Source organism: Equus quagga, chromosome 17, assembly GCF_021613505.1.
Source record: "Equus quagga isolate Etosha38 chromosome 17, UCLA_HA_Equagga_1.0, whole genome shotgun sequence".
In the NCBI taxonomy this organism is placed as follows: domain Eukaryota; kingdom Metazoa; phylum Chordata; class Mammalia; order Perissodactyla; family Equidae; genus Equus; species Equus quagga.
Genome location: NC_060283.1, coordinates 1,744,946 through 1,756,673, shown reverse-complemented (window position 1 = coordinate 1,756,673; position 11,728 = coordinate 1,744,946). Strand labels below are relative to the sequence as shown.

Below are 11,728 nucleotides of genomic sequence, written 5' to 3'. Positions count from 1 at the left end.
TGCACAAGGGAGGGGGTAGCACTAAGCACAGAAAGCTCAGGGTGTCACCAGACCTGGGTGCCCACAGGGGTGGACGTGGGGAAACAGACTCAAGTCCCTTCAGCAGCTGGGACCCCACCTTCCAGTGGACAGTGGGTCTTGTTTTTTCATACATTCCATGCTCAAAGTGGCCGACTCCAGGCTAAGTAGAAACCACCTCTCCCTAAGAATTTTAAAAGCTGCTCATCTTAAAAGGCTTAAAAAAAAAAAAACTGTGGTATGATTTATTTATTGTAAAGTGCATGATCTTAAACGAATAGATCAGCTTATTTTAACATATGTGTATGCTACATAAAAACAGCCAGATCACGACGTAGAATGTTTCTATCACACCAGAAGTTTCCCCTACCCTTCCCCAGGGAAGCCTGTTCCCTCCAGAAGTAAACACTGTTCCGGCTTCTCTTGCCGTAGATTAGTTTTGCTCGTCCTTGAGCCCGCCTGGACTCACACCTGCATATACCTTTGTCCCTGGCTCCTTTCAGTGAACAGAACAATTTTGAGATTCGTCCACTTTGTTGCACGGATCATTAGTTTGTTCTCTCTCCTTGCTGTCTGGTATTCCGCTGTGTGGGTCTCTGTAGCATGTTCTTTTACGTTGCTGCGTAATATTCCACTGTGGGAATGCACCACTCCGTTTATCCCTGCTCCTCTAGTTAGATATTTGTCACTTTGCATTTCCTTTCTTATGAGTACAGCTACTATAAACATCCTGATCGATGTCTCTTGGTGGACGTGTGTGCGAATTTCTCCAGGGGAGGCATCTGCAAGTGGAGGTGCTGGGTCGTGATGTGGGCCAGTGGCTACTGCTTTCCTAAGTGCTTGAACCGACCTCCGTTCCCACCAGCAGCACACGGGAGCCTGTCACTCCACGTTGTTGCCAACACGTACTGTTGTTGGTCTTTTTAATTTTGGCCATTTTGGGATCTACAGGTACCTCATTTGGCTTTAATGTGCATTTCCCTAATGAGTACTGCTGTTGAGCACCTTTCCACGTGCTTATTGCCGTTTGGACGTCCTCTTTGGTGAAGCGCCTGTTCAGATCTTTTGTCCATTTTTAAAAATCATGTCGTCTTTTCCTTATAGACATAGGAGTTCTTGATACATTCTGGATACAAATCCTTTACCAGGAAATAGCCTTCCCCAGCCTGTAGACTGTCTATTCATTCTCTTAATGATGTCTTGATGTGTAGAAGTTCTTAATTTTAAGGAAGTTCCATTTGTCAAATATTTTCCTTTCGTGGTTAGCGCTGCTTGTGTTTTGCTAAATCTCGGCCTCTCCGAGGTCATGAAGATATTTCCCTGTTCTCTTCTCCAGGTTCCATTGCCTCTGCCTTCCTACTTGAGTTAGGGGCTAACTTGAATTACTTTTGTGACTGACGTGTAGCAGTGATCATGGGTCATATTTTTTCGTATGGATTTCCAAGTTGTTCCAGTACCGTTTGTTGAAAAGAACATTTTTCCCCCTCTGGATTGGAACGGTGCCTTGGTTATAAACCAAGTGACCACATATGTGTATTTATGCTTTTGGACGCCCTGTTGTGTCCCACTGATCTATCCATCTATCTAATCTGATACGACTGTCTTAACAATGCATCTGTATTAACTGTATCTGTACTGTCTTAACAATGTAGCCTAACCTCTCTGATACACTGTATCCATCCCTGTAGCTTTGCGGGCCTTCTTGAACTCTGGTAGTGGAAGTCCTCTAACTTTTGGTTCTTCAAAATTGTCTTGTCTTTTCTTCGCCCTTTCCTTTTTCATAAATGTTTTGAATCAGCTTGAAATTTTCCAAAAATAAAAAATAAAAGCGCTTGGATATTGATTGGAATCACATTTAATCCGTACCTCAAAATTAGCATCTTACAAATACAGAGTCTTCCAATTCATAAACGTCAGCTAATTCAGGGCTCCTTCTGTGTCTCTCACTAATGTTGAGTACTTTTCTGTGTAAAGGTCTTGCTCATCTTCAATAAGTTAATTTTTAGGTGTTTCATGGTTTTGATGCTGATGTAATTGGTGTCTTTTTATTTTATTTTCTAATTGTTACTAAGATATAGAAATACAAGTAATTTTTTTATATTGTCTTTAAAACCAGTGTTCTTGCTAATTCCATTTAGCAATAGAATAGTTTATTGGAAAGTTCTTAAGGATTTTTTTACATTATGATTAGATCATTTGCAAATAATGATAGTTTTGGCTCTTCTTATCCAATCCATTTGACTTTTACTTCCTGTTTCTTACCGTGATGCACACGCTGAGACTTTGGGGACAGTGTCAAATAGAAATGGTAACAGTGCACGTCCTTGTCTGGCTCCCTGTCTAAGGGGGAAGGCGTGTAATATTTCACGTATGATGTTTGCTTAGAGTTTGGTTTCTGTTATTTTTGTGTTTGTTTCCTACATAACGGAGTTTGCTTCTGTTCCCAGGTCTCTAAGAGCTGTGTTTTTAATTATGAATGGGTCTTGAGTTTTATCAAATGTTTTTCTGCATCTTTTGAGTTGATTATATGTTTTTTCTTGCTTCTTCTGTTGATGTGGTGAATTATGTTGATTGATTTTCAGATGTTAAACTAACCTTGCGTAACTGGATTACCCCACACTCGATCATGTGTCTTTATATTTGGCTTTGGGTTCAATTTGTTGGTATTGTGGGTAGCACATTTGCATCTCTGTTCCTAAAAGAGATTGACCTGTGATTTTTCTTTCTTGACATGGGTTACAAAGGTTATGTTGACTCATAAAAATCCTCTAAAAAGATTTGTATAAAATTGATACTATTTCTTCCTTAAATATTTAGACGAATCTACTAGTGAAGTCATCTAGAGTTAAAGGTTGGCTTTTTGTGTGTGTGGGAAGAGTGTTAAAATTCCAAATTTAATTAATTAATTTAATTTTGGGCAATTTGGATTTTTTTGTCTTCTGGTGTTTACTTTTATATATATTTTTTTAAAGGAATTGATGTGTTTTATGTAAACTATCAAAATTATTTTTGTACATAATATCCTCTGAATAGATTATTTAATGTCTCTAGGTCTATAACGATGTATGATTTCTAATTCTGATGGTGGTAATTTGTGTCCCCCCACTCCAGTCAATCTTGCTAAAAGCTTACCAATTTTATTAGTCTCTTCTGAGAATCAAGTTTTGGCTTTGTTGGTTTTCCTTAATGTAATGTTAAGGAAACATTTATTTCATTGAGTTGTGCTTTTATTATCTCTTTCCTATCTCTGTCTTCTCCCTACTTCTTTGAGTTTAATTTGCTATTACTTTAACTTCTTGAGACAACTTTCACCCTCTCCTCTTCCCTAATATACGCATTGAAGATCATACATTTTCCTGTAACCACTTATTTCATGGTACCTCAAGCACTTACTGAGCTGTAAGTTTTGATATGTGACATTTTTGTTATTCAATTAAAAATATTTTCCAATTCTTATTAGATTTCTTCTTCAACTCTTGAGTTATTTAGATTAACATTTAGGGATTTTCCAGTTATCTTTTTCTTATTGATTTCTTGCTTAATTTTACTGTGCTCAGAGAACATACGTATATGATTTAATTTCTTTGAAATTTGTTGGAACTTGCTTTTAAAGCCCTGTCTATGGCCTCTTCTGGTGAAGGTTCCACGTGCACTTGGAAAGCTTATTCAGAGTTATGGAGAGCAGTGTTCTATAAATATTGATTAGGTCAAGATGTAATCATGTTCAAATTTGTCTCTGTGCTGATGTTTTGACAGTTTTTCCATGAGTTACCCACAGAGGTTTATTCAAGTCTCCCACGGTGATAGTGGATTTTCTCTTTTACCTTTTAGTTCTGCTAGTTTTTGCTTTATATGTTTTAGTGTAGAGTTTGTAGGTGCGTACAGATTTGGAGTTGATATCTTCCTACTAAATTTTGACAACTTTTAAAATTAAGAACTATCCCTCTTTATCTCTAGTAAAACTTAGCCTATTTGGTCTGCTATTAGTTTACGTATTACCAGCTTTCTTTTGGCTACGTCACAATATATCCTTTACTGTCAACCTTTCTGTATTGTTATATTTTAAAGTAGATTTATGAGCAACATCATGTTGTTTTTTTAATCCCTTCTGACAATCTTGGTCTTTTAATGGGCATATCTAGTTCCTTTGCAGTGCGTGCCATCTCCTTTCCTGCTTCTCTTGGATTAATCAAATATTGTTACTAATTAAATTTTATACTGTATTAGCATGCCAATCCTATTATCTTATTATTCCATCAGTAGTTGCCTAGAGATTACAACACACGTCCTTAACTCAGTATAGTCCACCTCAGGTTAGCACTCTTACCGTCTTCCTGACAACACATGGTGCTCTCAACCGTGCAACTCTATTGGGACCCTCCACCTTTTGTGCTATTTTTCTCATGCATTCTAGCTGCAGGGGTACCTAAAACCTCATGAAACATCAGTATCATTCAGTCAATCACGGATAGTTTCAGCCTTCTCACGGATCTGTTCTTTTCTGGGTTCTTAATTCCTTCCTGTTTCTCTCAGGGTCCTCCTGGAATCATTTCTTCCTGCCTGGGGAGGCTGCAGAGTCATTCTTTCAATGCAGATCTCCTGGCAGTGAATTCTCTTGGTTTTGGTTTCACCTTTTTTTTTTTACCATGATAAAATATACATAACAGAAAATGTACCATCTGAAGCATTTTTAAGTATGTAGTTCAGTGGCATTAGGTACATACACATTGTTGGGCAACCATCACCTCCTTCCACCTCCAGACCTTTTCATCTTCCCTGACTGAAACTCCGCCCCAGTTAAACATTGATGGGCCCCCATCCCCTTCCCCCAGCCCCTGGCACCCACCATCCTACTCTCTGTGTCTGTGAATTTGACGACTCTGGGTGCCTCATATACATGGAATCACAAGGCATTTGTCCTCTTGTGTCTGCCTTATTTCACCTCCATTTTTAAGGATGTATCTGATGAGTATAGAATGCTAAGTTGGTAGTAATTTTCCTTGAGATGATCTCCTCTGGCTTCCATCCTTCTGTTGACAAGCCAGCCATCAGGTTAATGTGTCATCTCCTCCCTCCTCCACTGCTCTGTGACATCCTCTGTGCCTTTGGTCTTCAACAGTGTTCCTCTGACGGGTCTGGTGTACCTTGTATCTCTCCAACTTGGGTCCAAAGAGCTGCTTGCATCTGTGGCCTGATGTTTGCCATTATTTTTTGGGAAATCCTCAGCCACCGAGTGTTTCCTTTTCTTTTTTTCTTTTTTTGTCTCTATTCTCCATTTTGTCTCCTCTCATTCTGAGATTTCACCTGTCTTAGAACTTTGACCTTATCTCACGTCTTGCATTTTTTCTTTGTTTAATTCTGCTTTCTCTCCATACTCCAACCTGCCTCTTTTCTTCCAGTTCACAAGTTTTCTCATCATCTATGTCTCCTCTGCCTTCCAATTTACCTATTGCATTCTTAATTTCCATTATTGTCCTTTCTGTTCTAGAATTTCCATTTTATTATTTTTAACATAGGTTTTATTTCTCTGGTGAAATTCTCCATCTTTTCGTCTGTTTTCTTGAACTTATTTATCATGGTTATGTTAAAGCGCTCACCTAAAAACTCAACAGCAAACCATAGTCGTCTATCTGCTGGTGAGTGCGTGGGTCAGCATTTGGGCCTGCTCATCTGGGTGGTCTCGTTTGGGTCCATCCAAGTGGCAGCTTCCTGGTGACTGGGTGGCCTCAGCTAGCTTCACGTGCCTGCAGCTGTCAGCCAGGTGCCTCGGCTCTCCCCCACGTGATTTTCCTGGCAGCCTGGCTCAGAAGTGTCCACGTGGCAGCAGCGTTCTAAGAGGGCGAGAGAGAAGCTCCAAGGTCTCTTGAAGCCGCAGCTCAGAACATACAGGCCACTTCCACCGTGCTGGCAACAGACTCCACCTCTCGATGGGGGAAATTGCAAAGGATTTCTACCCATCTTTAGTCCACCACAGTCTGCCCATCGGCTATAAATTTTTAGATTCCCCTCAATGCAAAATTCACTCACCCCTCCAAGGCACCTCAAAGTCTCACCCCATAGAGACAGCGTCATGCTCAGAGTTCAGTATCTTACGATGTGCCTCTTTTTCCAGCCTCTGCCCAATGCCTGGTTGCAAGCCCAGCACCATATGTCTTAGGATTTTGATGTGACAGTACCCCACTGTTGGATCCTAATTTCTTTGTACTCTCTTGCTGCGTAGCAAACCACACCTAAATTTAGTGGCTCCACACCACGCCTCTTTTGCTTGCCCAGAATTCTGTGGGTCAGCAGTTGGGGCTCAGCTCAGCGGGCAGGCTGTTCTGCTGGCTTTGCATGGGGTGACTCGTGCAGCCGCAGTCACCTGGTGGCTTCTCAGGACTGGGTGGTTGAAGACAGCCTCACTCACGTCTACTGCCTGGTGCTGGCTCTTGGCCAGGATGCCTCCATTCTCCTCCATGTGGCCTCTCCAGCCAGCCAGTTCTGGCTGGTTCACGTGGCCACATTCCAAGAGCATATGAGTGATACACAATGTGACTTCCCCAGCATTCTTTTTGTCACAGTAAGTGTCAAGTTCAGCCCAGATTCAAGTGGTAGGAAAACCAACTCTGTCTCTTGATGGAGGAGCTACAAGCACTTAAGGCATTGAATCTATTGCATCTTTAGATCTGTTTCTATGGTCTATGTTTCCCCTTGGTTTTCAGTCTTTTGTGTATATATATAAAAAAATGTAGAGGCTCGATGATATTGTCTCCCTACAGATAATTTGATTTTCCTCTGGCATGCAAAAGGCGCAGGGCAGAGCACCTTCCTCCAGGTGGGGACTGAGATGACTGGAGGCCACCGAGGTCTCATCTGAAAGTGTGGGGTGCTTACTGGGGCCCCAATTCCTTGGTAGCTTCTGAGCCCCAGTTCTCCTCTTCCCAGTGACACAAGTCTGAGGAGTTCTCTGCTCAGCTTTGAACCCTCCAGCAGCTGATTTTTGCTCAGTTTCTCAGAATCTCACCCTATGCCTGTACAGCTTAATGCACAAATGCTTCATGGGGAAATTGCCTGAAAAAGGACTCACTTCCCTGCGGTCCTCTGTTCACCAGGATCTTGTCCCTTTGAGTCCTGGATGCCTTGTGGCCCTGGGATCCCCCATTTATTTCGCCGGCCCGGGGAGGCCCTGCTCCCCATTCATCCACATGCCTCGCTCAGCACGCACAAACGCTCGAGGATGGAGGGGAGCTGTGCGTGTGGGCTCCCTCAGCTTGCTTCTCTTCTGGTCTTGTGGCCTTCGAGCTTTCATTGCTCTCCAAAGCCGGCACACAGCTGGGCGGGGTGCTTCCTTACATTGTTATGGGTGCTCTCGGCAGAAAGTTTAGTTTCATGTGAGCTGAGTAGCCAAAAGCAAAAACCAGGTGTTTCCATGTGGATGTATTTCCTTCCAGTCTTATTTCTATGCACATATATTTCATCCATTGCATGTCCTTTGTTGATGGTGTTTCTAGAAGGATCTATGTCTCTAGAAGGAACTTCAGAGGGGAGACAGTTCAATCCCCTTAACAGTGTGGCTCGGTAGGAACTCTCTCTAGCAAGGTCGTCCTGCAGCCCTACGTTTTCCGTGTGTGTCTGTGTGTGGGGCCTCAGAGCATTCCAGCTAACGGGGTCTCAGGTGCCATCTGTTTGGATCCTTCCTCATTATACTGGGGGGATGCTGGAAGCTCAGGGGAGATAGAAGCTTCTGTTGCTGTACCACGAGTTAGGGTCATGGCTGTTGTGTACACAGGACCCTGACTTCCACCCCACTTCTGAGCAACAAGCAAAACAAAGGTCCCTCTGGGGTCACGCCGCTAATTAAAAGACTTCTGCCCCCGGCCTCTCCTCCTCCCTCTACCTGCACGTGACCTCTGTCCCATGGGGTTGAACATTCTCCCTATTTCTGGAGGGACCCAGCCCACATGCAGCAGGGGGCACCTGGGGAGGCACCTAGCTCCCGATGGTGCTGGGTGCAGGATGACCCTTATGGGGTACCTGCTCATGCCTCCCCTCCGGTCTCCCCTGCAGGCTACGGGAGCACCATCGGGCCACCATCAAGGTCATTCGGCGCATGCAGTACTTTGTGGCCAAGAAGAAATTCCAGGTGAGTCCTGCGCTGAGCCCTCCTGCCCCCAGCCCACCCCGGAAGCCCCTCTCCTGCCCAGGCAGAGGCACGTGGTCTCCGTCCCCTGCCACACAGGCAGGCCGGCTAAGACCTCACACGTCATCTGGCAGACCCCCTGCAATGATTCCCTTATCCATCCCCAAGACAGCAGGCCCCTAAAAGGACGCTTCCCTGATGGGTCCTGGCGCTGAGGCCCAGCCCAGAGCCGGACACACACCCAGCCTTCCTCTCCCTCTGTACTGGTTAGAAGGCAGGGACTTGGGGGCTGGCTCACCCCTCCCCTGATCCACAGCAGTGACGTGGGAGTGACTCAGGCAGAGTGCAGAGCCAGCCCTTCATCACCTGGGCGGGAAGGGGGGTCCCTCAGACTCCAGAGTCCTGTTTCACGTGGGCTTGGTGCTCTTGTAATCCCTACCCTGACCTGCGTAAGTCAGGGGAACGGGGACAGACCTGGCCCTCCTCTGCGCCTGGGGGTGGCCCGCCTTTACAGGGGGAGGTAGGGGCTCCCCGTTAAGCGGACCTGGACCCCTGAGTTTCCATCCCCATCAGCACTGTTCGAGGGCTGAGTCTCCTGCCACGGCTGCTTGGAGCCCCCAAAGTCCAAGGCGCCCAGAGAAGGCCAGTTGGTGGCAGGCGCATCTCCCCACCCTCTACTGTGGGGACAGTCCAGGGATGGGAGCCTGGAGCAGCCCTCACTTGGAGAACATGTAGACTTAGGAAAGAGGAATTCTCGGGTGGGTGGTCATTCTTTCCAGAGGGCTTGGCCCGGTTGCCCTTAAAAAGTGAGTGCCTGATGGAGGCAGGGCTGGGGGCCCCCGGGAGCCAGCAACAGCTTCTAGAGCCCCGGGCCTTGTTTTATCACATGGGAGGGGTGGGGGCAACTGGTTCACATCCCCCAGAGTGGTCCTAGCAAGGCTGGGATGAGAACTGGTGCCGCTGCGTCCTGCCCCGGGCCAGGCTGCGGGATGGACCCCAGCTCCCATACCTGCCCACAGCCCCGGGCCAGTTCTTCCCCTCTCTGTAATGGGAACAAGAGCCTAAGGGTTGGCGCGGGACCATGTCTGCGCATGCCCTATGCAGCCCTCCGGCCCGCAGCATTCACTGTGACCACGACCGCCTTGGTCCACACCCCAGGAGCAAGAGCGGCATGTGGCCCCCTGGGATGGTCTGCACACACAGTTCCTCAGCGGCATTCTGCTGCCTGTCTGTCTGTGTGCCTGCACCCCGGGGGGACAGGCCTTTCACGACCAACCTGGGCCACATTGTGCTAAGGCTCCCGCCAGGGCCTGGACCTTCTTATTGTTGAAACAAAGAGCCAGCCGCAGTAAATGCCATTCTCAGCAGCACCGGGAGGTGTGCCCGGCAATGTTCTGGGTGAGATGTGATGGCCCCAGATCGAGGGCATCTGGATTCTGTGGCCTCTCTTCCCCCGAGGGCCCTGACGGCCCCGGCGGTACCCAGCAGCGGGGCAGCAGGCAGGGCGGGGAGCTGACGGGGTCCTGGGAGAGGAGGGGCTGGCCTCAGCAGGGAAGGGGCTGCAGGAACCCCTCTCAGAGGTCAGACCCAGGCAGGACAGTCCCCCAAGGGCAGAGGAGCCCTGGGAAGGGCCAAGATGTATCCCTTCACTGGAGAGCAGCCTGGCCGTGACAGCTAAAACCAACAGGCTCAACCTGGTGCAGCAGAAGAGCCTTCTAGGATGGGGGTAGTCCCTAGCCTGGGAAGCTGGGCCACTGAGGCTCCAGAGCAGGCCCCTGCAGGGCAGAGCCCATAACCACTGCCCGAGTAGGGATGTGCCGGGGTGGACACCGGGCTTCCTGGGGGCTGCTTCCAAGATCTGGGGGACCCCAGCAGAGCAGGGGGAACCCTGGGGCTCCTGGTAGGCCAAGCTCAGGGGTGACATGGGCAGCTTCCAGCTCAGGACCATGGGGTGTCCTTAGCAGGCCAGTGCCCATAGTGGCTGGCACCAACTTGAGTTCCGGTGAGCACCTGTCAGTGGAGTGCAGGCAAGAAAACCGGCTACTGGCATTGGTTGGGGCCCCGCACTCCCTTCCAGGCTGAGGGTCCCCTTTCCTGCCTCAGGACACAGGCCAGGGTCCTACAAGTGCCCCTGGAGTCTGGAGGCAAGTGTGGCAACCCCCACCTCTCCTGCTCTCTCCATCCCTCCCCTGTGCGCAGGACCCCTGGGGGGCCTTGGCTAAACCGGGTGGGCCCTCGTGGAGTAGAGAGGCTCTCCAGCAAGGCCAGGGTCTGACGCTGCCTCCCGCTTCACCAGCTGGCCCTCATTGCTGGGGGCAGCATGGAGGGGTAGGGAGAAGGGCCCCACTGAGTAGGGGCAGTGAAGGGAGCCCCTGGCAGTGAGGAGCTCTGTGGGGCTCCAGGGGCGGCCCCCACCCGGGCCCAGCTGTCAGGGCTGCCTTCCCTTCCCCCACAGCAGCCTGTCTGTCTGTCTGCCTGCACTCCCACCCCTGCCTGGCCTCACGGGCTGCGGACGTGGCGGGTGGCCCCCCTGCCGGCCCTGCGGGCCGATAAGTGCCCGGCTGGCCGCCCCTGTGTCTGGCCGGAGGAGCCAGAGCCTCTCAGCCCTTCAAGTTTGCCTTGAACTCCCATGTCCACCGTCCGTCAGTCTGGACAGCCCGGCATTATCTCGGCTCATCTCAGGCTCCTGCTGCTGCCGCCAGAGGAAATTAGCTCTGGAGAGAAAGCCGGGATGATCTCTCCAGCCGGCCCCAGGCGGCCACTCGACAGAGGCCCCCAGGAGCGCGGACCAGACCCTGGGGGAGCCATTGGCTCCGAGACAAGTCTCAAGGGCCTTGGACCCCGCTGGGCCACGGGGCCTGGGTGTCACCCCACCCCCACTCTTGTAGATGTGTACACACTCAGGCACACGCAAGCGTGCATACACTCTCACCATCACATGCCCACCCACACTTGCTCACACTCTCACGCCTTCCCACAGGCACATTTGTATATGTTTGTGCGTGCAGAGGCTCCTAACACACTCAGGTGCACGCAGTGGCCTGTGACCTCCCAGGCTGTCCTGAGACCAGCACAAGGACCCTGCTCCCCACCAGGCCAGGCCTCTGGACTCAGCCAGTTCTCCAGCCAGTCCCAGACCTCACCGGCCTGCCTGGAGGTGCCACCCACCTCACAAAGCCCTTTGGTCCGCAGGAGGCTGACTGCCATGAATCAGGGCCGCCTTCTGTGTGCACCAAGGAACAGCTCAGTCTTGGGGCTCAGCCATGGCCACCATCACAGCCACCTCTGGTTCTCATGGCATGAGCCATCACGGAACTCCCTGACCTTCCTCACTCATATCTTATTTTATCCTCACACCCTCCCTGTCAGCCAAAGTGAGGCAGGGCTCAGCATCCCTATGTTACAGAGGGAGGGACAGGCTCAGCATCCCCATGTGACAGAGGGAGGGACAGGCTCAGCATCCTGGTCTCACAGAAGGGAAGAAAAAACTAAGCATGCCATTTTATAAAACAGAGGAATAAGGCTCAGCATCCCCATGTTACAGAGGGAGGGACAGGCTCAGCATCCCTATGTTACAGAGGGAGGGACAGG

The 11,728-nt window shown here is 49.1% G+C and overlaps 1 protein-coding gene across 1 annotated transcript in view; it reads left to right on the top strand.

Annotated features, from left to right (window-relative positions):
- KCNQ1 (potassium voltage-gated channel subfamily Q member 1) overlaps positions 1 to 11,728 on the top strand; it is a 149,795-nt gene that overhangs the window by 60,299 nt on the left and 77,768 nt on the right. The window contains exon 5 of the mRNA XM_046644082.1: positions 8,065 to 8,140. Coding sequence (XP_046500038.1) covers positions 8,065 to 8,140 — 76 coding nt within the window. The remainder of the gene's footprint in view (positions 1 to 8,064; positions 8,141 to 11,728) is intronic.